The following is a 21,974-nucleotide window of genomic DNA, read 5'->3' as shown; positions in this document are numbered from 1 at the left end:
CGATCTAAACTTGAATATGCATCTGTACCCTGGAATTCCATTACTTCAACAGATTCGGTTAAATTGGAAAATATTCAAAGAAAATTTATTTCCTTATGTGCTTCTCGATTTATACCCAATTCCTCTGACTTTAACTATGAGATTACCTGTAAATATTTTAACTGTTGTAGCCTTTATTCTAGACGTCAAAATCTTGATTATCAATTTCTTTGCAAAGTTATCAATGGTGATATTGATTGTGAGTCTATCATAAACAACATCAGCCTTCGTATTCCTACAAAAGGTTTAAGATTTCAAAAATTTTTTTATAACAGAAATTCTAAAATCACTTTCTCCAGTCTGTAGATGCATAAAATATGCCAATTTGCATGGGCACAATTTAGATCCTTTTAAGGTATAGTTTCGGTTTGATTATTAGTATTTACTGTTCTTGTTATCTATTTTATTTATGTATGTTTTTGTTTATTTAAGATATTATTTAATTGTTTTTGTACCTTTGTATCTTCTGTTTGTGTATTGTGCTGAACTATAATTGGCCTCTGGCTGTTGTTCAGCACACAAATATTAATAATAAATAAATAATAAATAAATAAATTATTATTATTATTATCATCATCATCATCATCATCATCATCGCCATTTGTTGTCAGTACTATTATCGACCAAGAATAATTTCATGCTTATCTAAATACTAGGCCTATTATTGTCGATGTAGGCCTACTAATGTAATAATTATGAAACAATTGTTCGCTTATTACAATTTTTCTAAAAATCACATAACAAACGCAAAAAATTCCATCTAAATTTAATTCCATCTGTGTTAGAGTAGGCCTAACAGTTCAAAAAAATTTAATTCGATTCTTATAAATGATAATGACTGTGGAATGTTGAGAAAGAAGGTAATATGAGTATAATAATTAATACAATGATTGTAATTATGAGGAATTTATTTGCGGATTAATTTTAATTATACAGACCTAATTTAGACTTATGTCAATATACAGAGTTAAATAAGTTATTTTATTCAGTACAATAATCCAGAACACGTTTAAAGTAATAGGTTCATTATCTTCAGTAAACTCCGCAACACAAAATATAGGCCTACATTTATGTAAGCGTAGTCAGAATTATTTCGAATAGCCCAAACATGTGTTAGGACAAGCAATGCAACCGGGTGCCAAGACACCCCCCCCCCCCAAGACCATTGAAAACTATTGCTATGACTTTTAAATTATGTCAAATAAGAAATTATAAAAATATTTTTCTCTCCATTAAAATGGTATTCCTAGGCTAATTACTACTTCTAATTTTATGTTCATTTTTAAGTAAAACACTTAAATATTATAACCTTTACGATCACTGTATTTTATTTTGGACTCCTCCAAATAAAATTCCTTGATATGTGCCTGGCTAAAACTCAATATCTTCATATTATTATGATGTACCGAAGTACATATGATATTTCAGAGTAAGAATTCTGCGTTACCATATGAAGAAGGATGGCTAGAACAGAGATCCCGGCCACTTAGTCACTCGAAATGAGTGCACCTCTGTACATAGTGCGTTGGACATTGTGCCACTGTCACATACGAGCCGTTGAGAGCAAAACTGTTGTAAGTCAAAACTGGATAATGAGGTTTAAAGTAAAAATTCTGTAAAATACAGCGCAAAGTAGCAGTTAATATGTCTTTCTTGCTATCCACTGACTACTAATAGTTTAAATAAATTGAATATTAATTGCTATTTTGCGTTATATTTTACAGAATGTTTACTTTAACCCTCATTACCCATTTTTTGACTTACACCACTTCTGCTCTGAACGGCTCATATTCTGTGACACAGTACCTACATGAGGATAGGCCACCAAAGGGAAAACTGAGAGGAAGAACTTAAACTGAGGAGATTCGATCCGGCATCGGAACTGAACTCCAGTGTGGTTTAGTGAATAAAGCGTCAGCACGTAGAGCTGAAAACCCGGGTTCGATTACCGGTGCCAGAGAGAATTTTTCTTTATTCTATTCATCCTTCATCAACATCTTCAGTTTTTTGCGCTAGTGAACCATAAGGGACTCAAAAGAGTAGCCTATGTGACTCTCAACATCTTGGAAATGCGATCCTGATGTTGGAACTTGTAAGTAGGTTGAAAAGATCGAAGATATTCTTAACCCATTTTCATAGGGTGTACAAAATTATAAATTGTAACTTAAACTAGAACTTAACAAAGAAAAAATTTAATAAGATCTCATAACACGGATTAGGTAGGCTAAATTAAAGGCTGCATGAAGATATTTGCTTCAATAAGCTCTAGCCTTGGAGATAGAACTCTTTAGATTTTACATTATTTCTGTGCTATAGGCCTACTCTTCATTTTTGTTTCATACTGATTATGTACAACTATTTATACCACAGAAATATTCCTAAGTAACCCATTTAGGCTACATAACCACACAGTTGTGTTAGAGATAATTTTCTTAAATTTACTCGACTCATAAAAAGTTTGTGCCTACCAACGTGTAGCTACTTCAATTTCTTTTGTTAATAGCTGATCTCTAGATGAAATGCACAAAAATTTGTATCATCTAGCTGTCCTTGCTACTACTCGTGTTTCATCTTGGAAGGTAAATTTAAATTACACGTCAATGGTAGTAGAAATCTGTCCCGAATACCTGAAAATCAGAAAATAAATTGCAACCTTTCGGGATTTTAACATGGATTTTCGGCGTGGATAGCCGACTCTCCAACTGTTTATCAAGCGTATTCAAAATTCATTAGCAGAATCTATTATTTTCGCCTTATGTCCGAATATTTCGCCCCTCAGAATAGTGTAATCCCTAATACATCTTGTGAACCTTAGGTATTCCTTTGAAACAAAGAGGCTATTTTCTGTAGAAAATCTCAAGGCATTTCTTTTTACGTTGCCGTAACTTGATAAACAGTAAGAAATTAATATTATTTTCATTTCAATCTTATTCTTCCAACAACTCAAAGCCAATGAGGTAAGATATAAACAAAACCGTGATTTATTTTTAGTGTAGGAATAGAAATGTCGCATTGACATATAATGTAGGAGAAGAAAGTATTTTAAATTGCAATCAGGCCTACTAAATTTTATATGAAATTCCAATGCATAATGATATTAAAATTTCAAGTAGCTTTTAATAATTTTAATGTAAATATACAAGTTCAACTGATGAAAATAACAATTATGATAGTTATAATAAGTTTCGATTTTTTTAATTAAAAGATATTTTACACAAATTTTAATAACAGGCCTTTATAAATAAATTACTCTAAAAGTCATAACGTTATCTTATCGTTGTAACTTGAATATTTTTATATACATCTTGATTACACAACTTTTAACACTATGTCACTTCGGGAAACGTATTATGTGTCTTTCTCGTGTTAAATTTTTACATTACCGCGTTAGCATGTTTCTGCCTGTTATCGGCCATCTTCAGAACTGGTTATTGCTGGTCTTGGCGCCTTTTGTTTGTGTTTCCTGTGGGGGTGTGTTTGTGTAGTGTAATGTGGAATCAAAGAGTGTGTGTGTTCTGAAATAGAGTTGTGTGTTGAGAATTTCATTTGGATGTGTTTTTGTGTCTATATATTTCGTTTAGTTTCTGACTTTTTGGTTTTCTGAATATTTTTGCTTGAAAATTTCAAATTTTTTATGTTAAATTTAATTATTTCCAAAATTAAGGCCTACATTTAGGCTATCTCAAACTAATACTCAGGTGAAGCTTACAGTTAGGCCTAATATGTTTAATGAGAAATCTATTGGTCTGGTTAAGCGTTTATTACGTATTTGTGTGTGATGGAATGGTTATTCGTGTTATGAAGGAATCCCAGGATATTCAACTCTTCCCGACGTTCTCCAATCCTAAAAAATAAACTACGTTTACGAGAAAGTTTTCTTTGTATTTGTTTTAGGTAATACAAACTAGCCTACTTTAGTGACAAACATTTTCCATTGCTGAAAAATAAACCACTTAGGCCTAAATAAAGAGAGATTTCATTTGAACATTTTACATTTACTAATAAAGAGAGGAATGTTTTGAAGTTATTCTTTTCTGCAAAGAAAAGTGAGTTATAACGAGAGAAGGTTTCGTTCGGATACTTTACAATGTTGAAAAGTGCACTACTTCGTTGACAATATGATTTGATTGGAAGTCTCTTTGCTGGAAAATAAAGTAATTTGAGTAAGAAACTATATAAGCTTACATTTAAACTTTCTCCATTGCAACAACATAAACTAATTTTGACGACGAGGAGGTATTTTCTTTCCTTTTTTTATTTTTCATTTCTTGAAAAGAAATTACCTCTTTAATGAAAGAAGTTATTGATCGGAATTTACATATTACTACAAATATACACACATCATTGGAACATTTCAATTTCTTATAGTCTACAGAAATGGAAAAAGTCCAAAAAAATCCCCTGAATAGACAGTGTATCTATAGAATTTACGAGTAGGCCCATATTCGAAATACTGTAATAGGCTAATTTTCAGAAATTAAAATTTTGAAAACTAAACAATTTAAAATATTCGCTAATTGAAAATATATTTCTTATTGGTAGCTATTTGAAATAGCAATAAGAATATTACGGCTGATGCATGAATCTAAGAGGGTGAACTTCTATAAAATTCATTAGTCTATCTAAATTCATTTTATATTTATTCGATTACTGAATTCTTACAAAAACATGAATTGAATATATGTCTACTGTAATATAGCCTAACCACATTTTATAAGTTCATGAGTCTTCTGTTTCAAATTAATAGCTATTAAAATAGATTTTTAAATGATTGCAGAAGCTATAGTGAGCTAAGCTAAGTTCTATTAAAACTTTATATAATTTCGTGAAATAATATTAGACCTACGCTTTTCAAAGGGGGAAAAAATCGCGGTACTGAAAGTTGCACATTCGTTGTGTCATTAGGCAGGCAACTTCACATAAGACTTAAGCACTTAACTAAAAGAAGTGTAATAAATCAGCTATGAAGTGGTAGCATCTCCAGTGTCTTCTCAGTTTTGATCCAATGGTTTAAGGTTTATTTGAGCTAGGTTTATTTGAAATCTATGCACTATTAAAAATGGGCCAAATAAAATAATATGAAAGTAAAATTAGACAAAAAAATAGACAACAGCAGAATAAAATATCAGTTCCATAAATAAATGAATATGTATCAATGAGTCACAGTAATGTATTAGTAGACCTATATCTAATAGCACGTTGGGAAAGATTCTGTAGCATCCATTTTTGAAATAATTTTCATTTAGAAAATTTAAAGAAAAACGTAATCATGCGTTACTAGTAACACATTTTACTTAACTTAATACTGTCATAACGATGAACACTTTTCAGTGTGTTTAAGGGTATATGTACGTTAATGACCACAAATATTATCAGAAAATGCAGGCTCTAAATTTATAAATTTTATGAGGAAATGAACTCACAATTGGACAAAAATTACAAGGTACCACAACAAGACTTATTAGAACTTATATATCTGATAGAAGTACAAAAAAGGTTACTAATACTGCAATATTTTTTCAGAATTCACTTTTTACTTTAAATTAAATTTTCCAAAATTTGAAAATTTTCACACATATTATTTCATAACTCCACAACCATTAGAGATAGAATTCTAAATTTTGTACACTGATTTAACATGCATTTATGCACAAGGTAGACTACAAAAATGCCCATTTCTTTGAAAATAGGAAAATTAGGTCACAAAACATCATGTAAATTTTAATATGTTTTATATAGGACAAAAATTGCATTAAAATAAACAACTATACATATCTGAGAGTAGTTTACTTTTCAGAAATAAGTGTTTATTAAATGCAGGAACAATATTAAATATGTAAGAGAGACCATAACAATGTTATGGTTACCAAACGATGTAACTGCAGAATTTTTTTTTCATACTTTGATAAAACTGGTTTGAAAAATATTATTAGTAACCTTTTTTTATACTTTTATCAGATATTTAAGTTCTAATAAGTCTTATTGTGGTACCTTGTAATTTTGTCCAATTATGAGTTCATTTTCTTCTAAAATTTTAGAAATTTAGGGCATGCATTTTATGATAATATTTGTGGTCGTTCACGTACATATATCCTTAATTCTTCGAATATAGTTTTAACGTCGTCTAGTGCCAGTATAATACAATAGTCTGAAAGTAACATAAATAGGTCTATGTCATATTTTAGAAACGGAGATTAAAAAATTAATAGGCCTACCTATACTCTCTTACCCCTGTGTTAATCCGAATTATTGACATTGTAAACCTAGCCCTTGTTTAATACAGCAAAAAATAATGAAGATAATACATTATTATTATTATTATTATTATTATTATTATTATTATTATTATTATTATTATTATTATTATTATTTGGAGACGCAGACGCAGACTTCGCATGCGGCCTGCATCCTAGAAACTTGTCGGTCGTCGGAGGGTTGCAACAATGACGACTAAGATGATGGTGCCGTTATAGGAGGAATCCTGCAACACATCTTGGACCGACCAACCATCCCTCCTCTAGCTTTGCTTGACAGACAGCTCTCTTCAGGGGTGGGTTTCGGGAGGAGAGCTAGAGAGAGAATGAATAGGAGAGGGGGGTTTGAAGAGTAACAGAGGGATGAAGAAAGGGATAGATGTGTACGTTTCGTAAGCTAGAACGAGAAAGCCATACGAGGAATGGAGAGAGGAGAGGATAGAGAGAGAGACAGAAATGTGTCAGTTTAGCGGACAACCATGGCGAAAGAGAGACAGAGAGAGAGTTTACCAGTTGTCGTGATGTGTGAGCGAGTATGTGAGAGTGAGAAAACAGTGTAAAGTGACGTGTTGGATGGTCATAGTCAAAGAGAGTAGTTAGATGGTTCGTTCGTATGTGTTGTATCAGTCAAAGCTCAACAAGAACCATTGATGGGTTCTCTCTTCGAGTTGTTACTGCATTAACTTCACTAGTGCCTGGTTGTGTCAAGAGTTACGACGCGAGGAAATGTGATTATTCCCACCTGTTTTCAACACGGTGGAAGTGATTTTATAACACTTAGGTGCATGTTACGTACGTAAGAAATGAGACAGTGAAAACGCCAGAGTTAATACGAAATCTTTACGTAATTTAAAGCTTATGTATCAACATATAAATTGTGTATTTTTGTAAAACGAAATGACTGTTCTTTTAAGATCATGTCTTGATCTTATGTTGTGTTTGTTGTGCTGGACTTCTTTTATTCACGGTAAAGTAATTTTGTAGCCACACACGTTTAAAATACTATTCACTGTAAATAAACTTATAGTAGTTAAATACAAGGTTATGAAGAACAAATTTCAGTGATTGTGTGATATATAATGACAATTTAAATTTTATAATTGTGCTGTTTTTAATAATTAACTTATTATAATGAGTTCAAGTAGCCTATCTACAAACAGACTGAGTGCCAGTGTTCTCATTTCAGTAACGTTGATGGATATTCATCATTGTATTTTATTACGTTGGATTTACGTATAAAAAATAGGGCGCAACAGAATTCCGCAAGAAATTCATACGTATACGAGACATAACGCGAGGTTGTAATAGAAGACGCACACCTTGGTTCGAAAACAGAACGTAGTTAAAACTTGCGCAGTTTGAATGCATTACCACCACCACAAACACCACTACCACCCCCTGCTCCAAAAAAGTACTCTTATAAAAAATCTTCTCTTCCTCACCCCTTTATACACCATCCAGTTCTCAACACAACCAGAATTCAAAAGACAGAGACAGATACTGTAGTTCCAAGTCTCGCCACTCAGTCTGGCGGTGGCGCCATAGTCGTTACATTGTCGAGGTATCCGAGGGTAATCCATCATGGTCGGTGACGTTGCAACGTTCTAATTGGTCGGGAGGCAAGTCACGTGGTATGCTAATTGGGTGACTGTGGGCGGGAACTTTTTTTTAGTTGTTGTAGTCGTAACGTAGAATAGGAGGAGAGAGATTTTCAACCCAAAAGTAGGGGCGGAGGAGGAGGAGAGAGAGCGAGAGAGAGAAAAATCAGCTGTGGGGGGTTTTTACTCTTTTTGATGTGTTGTGGGAGAGGGAGATGATGAGAAGGCTCGAGTGTATTTTTTTGGTGGGTCGGGGAGAGACAAAGTTTCTCTTCACTATACTCAAAATCCCCAAAAAGTAAGGCTCGGGGAATACCCGACCTCGTGGAACTGTGAAGTCGAAGTGTTAAGATAGACAATAAAAAATTTTCGCGAGTGGCAACGTTAAAGAGAGAATATAAGAGGAGAGAAGAGACCAAAAAATAATTCGTAACGTTTTCCCCCCTTCCCCCGTGTCGCAACGCCATTTCTCCACGGCACTTGAACGGCAGGTCTCTCCCCCCTCCACCGACACTACCACCTCCACTCGGGATTCGGGCCCTCCTCATCGAAAACGAACTACACTTCGCTGTTATACGAAGGAAAACCCAAACCCTGAGAAAAATTAATGATCATGAGTTCGTTTTTGATGAACCCGTCTTCAGCTACTGTGGCAACATCTTTACCATCATCGGCAGTTGTGCCGCATCCGACATCGGCTACATCTTCGTCGTCATCGTCGCCCTCGTCCTCATCACCGTATCACCATCACCACGCGACGGCAGCCGCTGTTATTGTAGATCCGAAATTTCCCCCAAGTGAAGAATACAGTCAGAGTAACTACATACCGTCTGCGACTGGTGATTTCTTCGGCAGCGGACACCATCACCACCATCACCACCTCACCCACCACCACCATCACCACCAATATGGCTACCACCACCAGCACCAGGCGACTGGAACGCCATACGGAGCAACGACAGCTACTTCGGTTCAAATCAACGGCGGGACAGCGGCCCCCGGAGGTTATGGTGGCTATGGGAATTACTACCACCATCAGATACCTCCGCCGCCACACCCTCACCATAACACAATTCATCCGCACCACCATCCTCCGTCGGCGATACCGCTTCCTCCAGAAGCTCAACAACCCCCGACAATCCAGCAGCCGCCCCCTTGCGGGATACAACCCCAACAGACGACGGCAACAATTCTTCCAGCGGGACTCAGTGCTAACAATGTTCCTCAAGCGACAAATGTGCTTGCCAACAATGGCGACTTAAGTCCGACATCCGTTGTGGTTGTTACGCACCAAGACAGTGAATCATCGCCGCCGAGCGTAGTGCATCACCAAATAATTCAGCAAAGTCAGCAGCAGCAGCTTCCGCTCCAGGAGTTGGTACAGCAACAGCACAGGCTGGACGATGAGGACGAACAGGATGACATGGAGGACGAACAGCTCGAACTGGACCAGGACGACAGCTCCGAGTCCGGCGATCGTATCATCTACCCCTGGATGAAGAAGATCCATGTCGCAGGAGTAGGTGAGTTATTGCACATAACTTAGACTATTCCTATGTTATACCGTCGAAGTATTATCAATAAGTTTTTAATTTATACTTGTAGTTTTTTACTATTATTTCTTTTCTCCGCTTTACACTGGCTATTGGTATAATAATTTCACGACTACAATCACATACTTACTGCCCATTAACTCGCGAAGAATATTGGTTAAACATAGGACAGCTGTATTCAATATCGTAATATAAATTTTATTTTCCGCAGACCCATTTGTATTTCCTTTAGTGTTATTCAGGCTAATGAAAAGTCTAATGGTACAATGAAGATTTCTTCTTGAAATTGCGCCATTTTTATTTCTTGTATCAGGGATTGTAACTGTCTACTTTTGAAATGTAAATCCATATCTTTATAGCCTATAATAGCCTTCCCTGTCTTTTTATTTAGGCTATTAATGTGAAGTCTCGTCTATTATTTAGATGTCACGATCCGTAATTATATTTGCCTTCAACAATTAACTTTCTTTTTTCTTTAATGTTTCAAATCACATTATATTGTACATGTTTAACTATTGTATTCAGGACCCTTTGTGGTCAATCAAATTCTTTGAGTTGATGTTTTTAATGAATAATTGAAAATATATCATGTGTAGTAATGGTTTGAAAAACCGCTAATAGGGTGTAACTATTAATTATGACTACCACCACCACCACCACCACCACCACCACCACGCCTTCTTGATTATCATCAAAGTCATTAAACGTCTAAACGGCACTGTATTACATTTTGAACATAGATTTGTTTAACTCTGGATAAATGAAAAGTCTCATTAATTTCTAAAAATAATAAGCCCCGCACAACTAATATTCTGAAAATAGACGGTACCTCTATTGGCTAAAGTATTGAGTAATATACGCCCTTATTAACAGCTGAATTGGAATATATAATTTTTGTATTGTGATAATACGAATGTTTCTTATGCTATTTTGCTGTTGGACTAGTCATAACATTAATAAAATATATAATAAATACAATTATTATTAGGTCTATGTTACGGCTACAATTTAACTGCAGCATAATCGGCCAGAGCTATAGAGGACCTAGGTTCAATTGCTACCAAACACGTGAATCTCACCCTTCTTTCCATAGCAATTTGTGCGTTCCTAACATCGTGTTTGTTGGTGACACAACAGTGTTTTACATCACACTGGCCATGTATCATGTAGCCCCAGTACTGTAAATCTACAGGGTAGCATTTTTGCTGAACACTCTGACATAACTTAAATGGAGACGGAAGGACCAAATAGGTCTATGCTTCAGGGTTTATCATAGTTACTATCATTATTGTTATAATATTACCAATTTTAGCTACATTATAAAGAAAAGTTGTTTTGGAATATTTCCATTGTTTTGAATATAATTATATGTCTAAACATAAGGTCACGACATTTCGAATATACAGCGGTCGTAAGGATAAATACCCTCCTCCTCGAACCACATCAATGTTCCATCATAGGCCTATTATATAAACTCGTAAGTTTAAAACAAGGTAATTTTAAGATTTTTTTTTTCAATTGAAAAACATTGCTTAGGCCTATTATCAGGGGCTTGCGCAAAACGTAACGTCATAAATATGCTTTATTTGAGGTAAACATTAGGCTATCTTCTTCTAAGATAGGACTAACACATTTTTCCTCAGAAAGGACTAAATGTAAACATGTAAAATACTGCTGTTGCCCTTGCGGACAAAAAAAAATTCTTATGACTAAATTAGATAATAATAATAATAATAATAATAATAATTATTATTATTATTATTATTATTATTATTATTATATTATCATCATCTTTAAATTTTTTATAAATACCATATCTAATAATTTCTACCCTCTTTTTTTATACCAGGTCTTTATAACCTAGGTTGTATAATTTGTCAAACTTTTATGGTAGGGTCAACAGAATTTTCAGACTTAATAACACCATAAATAAAGTTTAATATCAATATTATAATTTCATTACAATAGCCATTCACAAATTCAAGGAATATTCTATGAATTGTTTCATTTCACTTAAAAGTTTTTGAAATAAATGTTGTCTTCCCAGGGAAATATAAATAATCAACAAAAAGCAACCTTCTATTAATAAATAAACCACAATTTTGTAACTATAACACTACCTTCAAGACTAAATTTACGGACATATTATAATTAATATTTCAATATCGCTAGATAAATTTCTTTTTACTAAAACTTTAATATTTGGTACTGAGTAGACCTACAGTCTTACTTCGAGTTTCTTGTTGACAGTAAATTTAGAATAATATTAAATACATTCTTCTTATTACATAATTTGAAAGTAAATATAATTAATACAGTATGCATAATAATAATAATAATAATAATAATAATAATAATAATAGCAGGACATGTAACACGTATGGGTGAATCCAGAAATGCATATAAAGTGTTAATTGAAAGGACGGAGGGAAAAAGACCTTTGAGGAGGCCGAGACATAGATGGGAGGATAATATTAAAATGGATTTGAGGGAGGTGGGATATGATTGTAAGGACTGGATTAATCTTGCTCAGGATAGGGACTGATGGCGGGCTTATGTGAGGGCGACAATAAAACTCCGGGTTCTCTAAAGCCATTTGTAAGTTATAAGTAATAAGTTAATAACTTAGTGGGATAAACAAGAAAATAATCAACGAGGCATTGAATTACAAGCCATTTTTATTACAAGTATATAAAATCAAAGGGAAGTATATAATAGGAATGTATATACTATGTAGACTATGTCGCTAATTTCAAAGTAACTGTTAAAAATGATATTCAAAAGAATTTAAAGCAGAAAGAAAATGCAGTTTTCTCATTTTATTTTGAGTCATCAGTAGGAGTAATATAAAAAACAACTGACAAAATCATCTTCAGCAAATGTGATACCTTAAACGCAAAATAGGCCTATTGCACTGGTCTAACAATAGCCTATTATAGGCATGGCGTATTGAAAGTTCCTCTCATTTTTGAATGGAATTAACGGTGCTATACATAAAATATCCGCTGGGTAAGACGCCACAAACAGGACAAGTTACAACAATTAAAGAGATAATAATAATAATAATAATAATAGATTATGAGAATCCTTCCTTCAACGTTAATCCATACTGAATTCTGTATTGTCTTCTGCCATAAGTTTACTATAAATTATTCAAGTGAGTGAGATAATGCTCTTTAGATAACAGTGAAGTGTAGGCTTATGTATTTAAATAATAATAAAAATAAATAATAACAATAATAATAATAATAATAACATAATAATAATTATTATTTATTTATTTCATTTATTTATTATTAATATTTGTATGCTGAACAACAGCCAGAGGCCAATTATAAGTTCAGCACAATACACAAACAGAAGATGAATATAAGATAATAATAATAATAATAATAATAATAATAATAGTAATAATAATAATAATAATAATATTAATAATAATAATAACAGTAGTATCATAATGTCATGTCTAAGAATATTAGCATTAATTACCTATAGGAACTAAAAATTGAATGTAAGGATAGCAAACACGATGTTTCTGGTATTGTAACAGATCACAATGGTTATAAAATATGTATTTTGATGCCAACTATAACCCTAATATACCTCAGGGTGAAATAGGGCTTATAACATTGGATAATAAAGAAAATAATAATATTTTCAATTTACAATTAATTAAACTAAATATTACAGAGTTTTACACTAGCAGAGATCATTGTAAAAACGTAGAAATAGTATGATTGTCAATAAATAATGTAAAAAGCCGCAGCAAATTTCCATTGCTATATCTACAATACAAGAGAAAATCTGAATGCTAGGAGACGGAAGATACTCTAGAAATCTTAAATGGATTGAGATGTGGATAAGATATTGTGTTTTACTGACGACTAAACATAAGGAATGACAACTGTCAGACGTATCGAAAATATCTAAATCTATATTTAAAAGCAGCAAACAAATTTACGTATCTGCGTTGCAGTCCGAATCCCATCTTGGACATGCGTATTTGTTCGTTGTTGAAGTTATGACATAGGCCTATAGACTTTCAGCGTTGTGCTCACCCCAAGCCAAGGAAGTTCCGTCGAGTGACAGTGGTATGAAAGTATAGGCCTATGCACGATAACGAGTGTATGAACTTGGGCAAGAAGAAAATTGAAACATTAACTTTAAAAATAACAACGACTGAGAAATCAATGATTTCGTAAGCTTCCAAATATGTAGCCTAAGTTCTAAATCGCGTAAATGAAATAATATTAACAAATAGACTCTATAGTAGGCCTATTACTAGGAAAAGTTGTCATATTCCAGACACAGGTTTTATTATGTTATCCGTAATAATTTACTCCATTTATTTCTGTAACAGATTGATAAACAAAGAAAAATGCATGGGAAAGAAACAGAGTTGCGCCTCGACAATTCGTACTACGACACTTAGTTCTAGAATGAAATTGGGCCCGTGATGATCAGTGTTACTTAAGAAATTCGCTTCTGTCAGTTCGTCCAGAAACATTAGTTCCCGATAGGACAAATAAAATGTTCGTAAAATGTTAAAGTAGGTTATCAACAGCTTAGGTTATTTAGCGTCTGAATGAGATGAAGGTGATAATGCCGGTGAAATGAGTCCGGGGTCCAGCACTGAAAGATACCCAGTATTTGCTCATATTGGGTTGAGGGAAACCCCCGGGAAAAACCTCAACCAGGTAACTTGCCCCGACCACGAATCGAACCCGGGCCACCTGGTTTCGCGGCCAGACGCGCTGACCGTTACTCCACAGGTGTGAACGTAAAATGTTAAAGTAATGCGCTTATCTTGCTAAAGAACTGTTGTAAATGTTAAAATAATAAGCTTCTGTTGCTAAAGATGGTTGCTCATTTTTGTAAAATGTTATAATAATGCCCTTCTGTTGCTAAGAGAAGCTTAGTCATTTCTGTAAAATAATAAAATAATAAGCTTTTATTGCTAAAGATGGTTGCTCATTTTTGTAAAATGTTATAATAATGCCCTTCTGTTGCTAAGAGAAGCTTAGTCATTTCTGTAAAATAATAAAATAATAAGCTTTTATTGCTAAAGATGGTTGCTCATTTTTGTAAAATGTTATAATAATGCCCTTCTGTTGCTAAGAGAAGCTTATTCATTTCTGTAAAATGTTGAAATATTGTACTTCTGTTGCTGAGAGATGCTTGCTCATTTTTGTAAAATGTTAAAATAACGCGCTTCTGTTGCTAAGAGATGATTTGGTCATTTCTGTAAAATATTGAAATAATGCGCTTCTCTTGCTAAGAGATGGTTTGTCATTTCTGTACAATGTTGAAATAATGCGCTTCTCTTAGTAAGAGATGGTTGGTCATTTTTTAAAATGCCAAAATAATGCACTTCTATTGCTAAGAGATGGTTGATCATTTATGTAAAATGTTGAAATAATGCGCTTCTCTAGCTAAGAGATGGTTGGTCATTTCTGTAAAATGTTGAAATAATGCGCTTCTCTTGCTAAGAGATGGTTGGTCATTTCTGTAAAATGTTGAAATAATGCGCTTTTCTTGCTAAGAGATGGTTGGTCATTTTTTAAAATGCCAAAATAATACACTTCTATTGCTAAGAGATGGTTACTCATTTCTGTAAAATGTTACGGTAAAGCGCTTCTGTTGCCAAGAGTTAGTTACTCAGTTCTGTAAAACGTTAAAATATGCTGTTCTGTTGCTAAGAGATGCTTGTTTATTTCTCTAAAATGTTGAAATAATGCGATTCTATTGCTGAGAGATGATTGCTCATTTCTTTAAAATGATAAAAAATAATGCGCTTCTGTTGCTAAGACATGGTTGCTCATCTCTTGTTTAATTAAAATTAGTAATTTGTGATTTTTTTAAAATACGAATCAACTCGATATAGGCCTACATATACTACTTACAGTATGTGATATAATGTTAATCTTCCGTATTTCCTTACATAAGGTTAATAGGCTGGTGCGAACGTTAGACCTCATAATATGGGAGGACAACTTGACTGGGTTGGAATAAACGTGTTCAAATAAAATTGGGCTCAATTTTTGGAGACAAGAACAGCCGGAACCAAATTTCCGTAAAAAAAAATTGGCTTAATTTCGAGAACAAACGAGATAGTTTTGAAAATTATTTTCGTAATACCGATTTTTTGTCTTAAATACCGATTTTAAATAGGTAAGTTACATATCGGTCTCTTTTTGTGTTACCAATCTTTTGACAAGCTTCTTAATGCTCACAATTCCACTGTAACTTTATATATTCCTTCACTTATTTTCAAGAATTTTATCTGGAAAACTTAGAAAATACAGCTTTTGAAATATTGATGACACTGAATTTCTACCATAAAACTTTTCATAAGAAAATTTTTCGTTCCAAAACGCTACAAAATGCTAAATTTTAACACTAAAAGGGATATAAAAATGTTAACTTTGATTTTAAAAGTGCTATATTTTTTATTTTATGTTAATAAAATCTATCATATCTAATAATACGAGGTTGGATCCGAAAGTAACGCACAATAATTTCTAAAACAAAACGTTTAATAGGTAAACAAAAATAAAAAAAAATACAGAAATGAACTCATCTTTCAGCTACGTTTCTACATAGGCGCCAAGTTTCTCAACACATTTCTCCCATCGTGGTACCAGTTTCATTATACCCTGTTCATAAAAATCCGTTCGGTTGGAATATAGCCATCTGCGGACAGTTGATTGCACTTCTGCATTGGTCGCAAAGCGATGACCGACCAGGAATTTCTTCATGGGACTAAACAGATGACAGTCCGACGTGCAAGGTCTGGACTGTATGGTGAATGCGTAACTCATGTCTTCATTTGCTGGCCCTTGTGGTCGTCTGTCACGTCCTTAGGGTCCCAGCGTGCACTAACTTTATGAAATTTCAATGTGTCACGCACGATATCGTACACCGCACCGTATGAAATGTTGAACTGCTGAGATAAGGTTCGCAGTTGGATGCGCCGGTCGTTCAAAATTGCCGCTTCAATGCCTGTGACATTTCACTTGGTCCCAGCTGTTACCGGCCGCCCGGAACGTGGTGAATCACAAAGGTTCTCACGGCCGACTGCGAAGAATGCGCACCACCTGGAGATCTTTCTATGGTCCATACAGTCTTCCCCGTATACGCCACACATGTCCCTTGAATTTCACTCGGGTTGTGTCCTTTAACCCACAAAAATCGCACAACACTTTCGCTGCTCTTCACAAGTTGACGACAGTGACATGCGCGCTGTCTTTGTTGCGTAGTTCACGCTTCTCTCGCAAGAGCTGCACATGCAAAACAAATTTTGTCTGTAGTGAAAACTTCAAACTATATCTCGACGAAATGTCAACATCCCAGCCACAATACCAACGCAGAAAAAATTATTGTGAGTTACTTTCCGATCTACCCCGGTAGGTTTCATTAATTTCTCCGGAATATACAGGTCTCGACACAGATAGGCCCTAATAATTTCATTCATCGCTTTAGCCTATATTATGAAAGAAAGAAATAAAAAAAAAACATCGTTTGAACTGATTTAGAATTTGTAATTTTGTTTTTCTTACAAATGAATATTTATTGTCAATTATTATATTTTATGTCTAATATTCCCGAATAAATTTACTTTTTGCTAATGAATATGAACGAAACCCGTCTAGTACTTTAGTAGAGAATGTTTTCAATGTAAGTCATGTAAATCCTACAGGTCGAATGGATCGACTAGCCGATGAAATGCTCAAAATAATTTTTTCTGCTTCAGAAATTCTAATAACGTACATATAAGTAAAACTATCCAAATAATTTGTTTCAGCAAAGCAGCAACCTAATAGTTTCTCTAATAGGGAAGTGGACATTTGTTAGAGATTTTGTAAAAAGAATTAAAGAAACAGAGACCTTGTGGTGTCAGAATGTTCTAGACTGGCGTCATATACAAATTATAACATTATGAAATAAGCACGAAATTACGGGAAATAGTATCTGAATAGTGGTATCTTCATTATCCGAATGCTGTCATAACAAAATAGAAAATGTCACAATACTGTGGGATTTTCCAACACAAACAGACAAAATAGAAAGCAACTAAACTAGATGTTATAATATGTTAAAATAACGCCAGCACTTGCCAACTAATTTATTTGGAATTTTCTAGTTCATATATAATAAATAATGAAGCAGAAAAACTACAGAGAAATACAGATCTCAATTTTAAAAACGATTTATGTGGAAAGTACAGACTATAATCGCAACAAACGTGAATAATTCCCTACTAAATATTGAAGTTTTACTTCCTTCCATTCCTTGAGCATTAGACTATCAATACGTCTACACTAAAGAGAACAAGAATTTTGGACATTTCTGATATCGTATCCGAGACGCCTGATTTATTATAATATATATATATATATATATATATATATATAGGTTTCATTAACGTCATTGGCATTTTCCGATCCCTAACGATCAAGTCGTTCCCAACGACGAAGCCGTTCGGTTCATCTATTGACCCTCCTAAAACCCTTTTTATTGAATTGTTTCATTGATACTTTTTTCCACGATTTCTTTGTTTTACTTTTTTTCTTCTTCTATTCGTGTACCAAATTAAAACATTTTTCGATAACCTGTGACCTTCGATTCTTTGTACGTGCCTTTACCAACTTAATTGTGTTGATTAAATATAGTTAGTGATTAATGTCTTATAATTACGTTCATATTTCCTCGGATAACAGATTTACTTATTTTCCTTTCTTGATATACCGGCTGGCCGACGTAAATAATCTAATTGAGTTGTCATTAATTTATCCTTTTCTTTAATTGCCATGTGTCAAGTGTAGGGTATGTTATAGGCTCATACCTTCTACAATGGCGTTGTAAGTTAATTTTTGTACAATAATAATAATAATAATAATAATAATAATAATAATAATAATGGATACGTTTTGAGTGACAAAATACGTAAGGCTTAGGACTATTATAAATAAAAACTATCAAGTGGCAACTGTTTATTACCCTGCCAGAAATCAACTTAGCCGACTCTGAATTGCGTATATACGCCTATTGAGAAGCAACCCACGATACCATGACATGTGTCTACTATGATATTAATGACCATTATTATTCTTTTTCTTATCACAGTCAAATATGTGAAGCACAAGTTTCCATTACTTCTTGTTATTGCGCAACTTCCATGCATATTTTTTCATCATTTCCACATGAAATGTTAAGCCTACTTATGTAAAAAAAATATTAAAGAGCAGGAAAAATAATTTTAATGACTGCAGTGGATGTGGAACGATAGTCGAAGAAATTAAATACAGATCAGAATGAAAACACGGAAAATGTAGAAAAATTGACTTGAACAAATAATGAAACTGTAGGCTAATATTCTCTGGAAAGGAATACTTCAAGAAGAAGAAGAAGAAGAAGAAGATGAAGAAGAAGAAGAAGATGATAATGGTTATATAGATGAAAATATGTGATATGAAAACGTAGAAAATATAATTATGTAATCATAATTTACTGTACTATTATAACAATATTATTCTATTCGATAAACAAATTTAATTATGTAATCATAATTTACTGTACTATTATAACAATATTATTCTATTCGATAAACAAATTAAAATACTGTGAGAACAAAGACTTACTTATTCACAGACAAATAAAAGTTTTATATAAGTAAATAACTATGCATCATCTAGATATATGTGTAAGTAGCCTATGTGAACAGGGATAAAGAGAAGACTTTTCATCTTGCCATAACTTCCCAAAAAAACTTCAAGATCTACTCTATTTTCACCTACCAATAAAACTGAGTTGTTACGCGAATGGATGGAAATGGATTATGCAAAAGAATAATTTCTACAAATTCTGGGCACACACATGTACGATGAATTGTTGGAACAGTAGAAGTTTCCACCAAATTGGGATGTAGAAATTGGAAGTTTGTCGCACAAGATAAAGATAAATGACGACGATTACTGACTAAGATCAAGGCTCACTCTGGGCTGTAGTGTCAATGGTGATAATGATTATGATGATGGTGCTAATAATAATAATAATAATAATAATAATAATAATAATAATAATAATAATAATAATAATAATAAAATTGAGTATTTGTTATTTTTGGTAGTAAAAGGCGGTAGGAGCGAGGTGCTGATAACATCACGTCCTAATGTCGACACCAAGAAAAATCATGAAAGCTACATCTTCAAACACCACTGACCTTTACTTAATTAATTCCAGGTAATAAGCATATTTAGAAGCAAAATTTTAGGTTTTACACGGTATCCTACTTGGAATTGGTTTCTCCAATAAGATACTTCTGAACTATGCAGTTGGAAGCGAAATAATCCTGCAAATTTTCAGAGCGAATAGCTCATGTTTTACGTAACAAAACAGTGTAATATCATAGTTTTCTCAAATTTTAGCAATCTCTTATTCGGTAACTATTAAGAGTAGAATCGCGATTTTTGTCCATATCGATAGAAATGTAATACAGAATCATTTATTTCTCTGGTATATTTCAATAGAGTGGATGGTTTTAGTGCAAAATTTAATTTAAAAACCACTAATTTTAAGCCATTGAATCATGCGACCAGCTTGCAACATTGTAGCCAGAAAGAGGTGGGAGGTAGTTCACCTAGAGAAACAGACATTAGTTCGTTGACCTCTTACATCTGTATTACGAGAAGAAATAGGAGTATGTTAGCGGCGATGTTACCAGACAGCTGAAGTATCCAACTTTTAATTTTCTAATTAACCATGTCTTTAATCACAAAACGTAATGTAGGTTTTCCATACATTTAAGTATACCATATAGTCCCTTTCCATCTGCAGGATTATTTCTGTATACAGCTTCCATCATCAGGGTGGTACAGTGTCTCTCATAATGGGATCAACAGAGTATGCGATCCTCCAGGTGTGGAACTAATCCTCATGGTGCAACCTATGAATATTTTCGAAACGTTACGGACATACGAAATGCACGGTGTAGTCTATGTGGTAATAAAGCGATTATGTGCAATGACAGAGATATCCTAAGTTATCATAGATAGGGCCTAACCACTCCCACGATATCTTTGCGCATTACGAATTCAAAATTATATATAGCCTAAGAGTTACATTTGTTCACGAGGATTTACCGCCACTTAGGGAGCTTATTTCCGAAGACATTCTAAGCAAAAAAGTCATATAAACATTTGTCCTAATCTCAATATTTTCAGAGTTATATTAATTTGAAGTTGTTTGTAAAATACCATTATTCTTTAGCTTTAAGGATAAAAGAATATTACAGATAAAGAATGAACTGTTCAGGAGTATCATTTCTTTAATTAGCTAGTATTCTGAAGCTAAAAATGTGTTGTGAATTCCGTAGTTGCTTCGTACAGATTTTTTTTTCGATTTTTAACTAGGCTACACAATTACATTTTTCTTACGCATTATCATAATTTTTACAAATCACGCCAATCATGTAGATTCTTCAAGATGATGCATAATTAGGATGTATAATTAAACTGTAAAAAATCAAGTTCGTAAAGTCGTATGATTTGTAACAATTTTTGTGATAAGTGCGTAACAACAATGCAGTATTTAGTTAAAAATTGAAAAATAAAATAATCTGTACAAACCAATTAAGTGGCGGTAAATCCTCATGAATCAACCTATTGTATATAATTAATTTTATTAATTAATCCCAAACCTTATTTAAATATAAATAAATGTAGAATTGACATTAAATATTTCTTGTGGAAACGCAGGGCCCTTAACTTGCCGATATTCATCCCGATTGTTCAAGCGTGGCTCATAGATGTCGCTAGTGTCGAGAAGCGTAGATCACTTTCGCCAGGGACTATCCAGAGTGCATCACAAGCGGTGGACCTACATTACAGCAGTAATGAGTGATGATAATGGAGAATATTATTGTTGGGATGTCACAGAGGTACCGGAGTACCAGGCGAAAACACCTGTGTTACCAGAACCACAGGTTTGCACACTACAATTTATAAATTAGGGTGAATTAATCGGGATTTGAACCTGGGACTCCTGGCTTATAAGCCTAATGCATTAGCACGGCCATCGTGGTAGTTTTTAATATAGATTTAAATGCTATAAAATCCAAGAAATAGTAACCTATTATTATAAGATAATAAAATAGATAATAAAATTTCAACTATAAATGTTATTCAGCATCGTAAATGAAACGTGGGCGAGACATGGACAGTAAGTTTTGTCTAGAGCCCCATTTAAGAGGGAGGATTCTTTCACGTGTTGTATGTCTACGACACGGATTCCATATATTTACTCTCCTCCCAGAAGAAAGCAAGCTAAGCTAAACCTAAAAAGAAAATGTTGAAGCGGATTTCGTTTCTCAGTTCTCAATATGATATGTGGTGGCGTCTTAAGGGGTTAGGTACAGCTTACAGCAGTAAAATTTTGGAAATATTCAACATTTTTTTCCCTCCATTACTGTATCTTGTACAATAATGAAAATTAGTATATGTAAAACACTGTCCTTTTGCTATATTATA

The 21,974-nt window shown here is 33.5% G+C and overlaps 1 protein-coding gene across 1 annotated transcript in view; it reads left to right on the top strand.

Moving 5' to 3' along the window:
• Positions 1 to 6,870: 6,870 nt before the first annotated feature.
• The window catches only part of Dfd (homeotic protein deformed), a 73,102-nt gene continuing 57,998 nt past the window's right edge, over positions 6,871 to 21,974 (top strand). Inside the window, exon 1 of the mRNA XM_069818697.1 lies at positions 6,871 to 9,414. Within this exon, the coding sequence (XP_069674798.1) occupies positions 8,499 to 9,414 (916 nt within the window). The 5' untranslated portion in view covers positions 6,871 to 8,498. The remainder of the gene's footprint in view (positions 9,415 to 21,974) is intronic.

This window comes from Periplaneta americana, chromosome 2, assembly GCF_040183065.1.
Source record: "Periplaneta americana isolate PAMFEO1 chromosome 2, P.americana_PAMFEO1_priV1, whole genome shotgun sequence".
Taxonomy (NCBI): domain Eukaryota; kingdom Metazoa; phylum Arthropoda; class Insecta; order Blattodea; family Blattidae; genus Periplaneta; species Periplaneta americana.
This window is presented reverse-complemented; position numbering and strand designations above follow the sequence as displayed.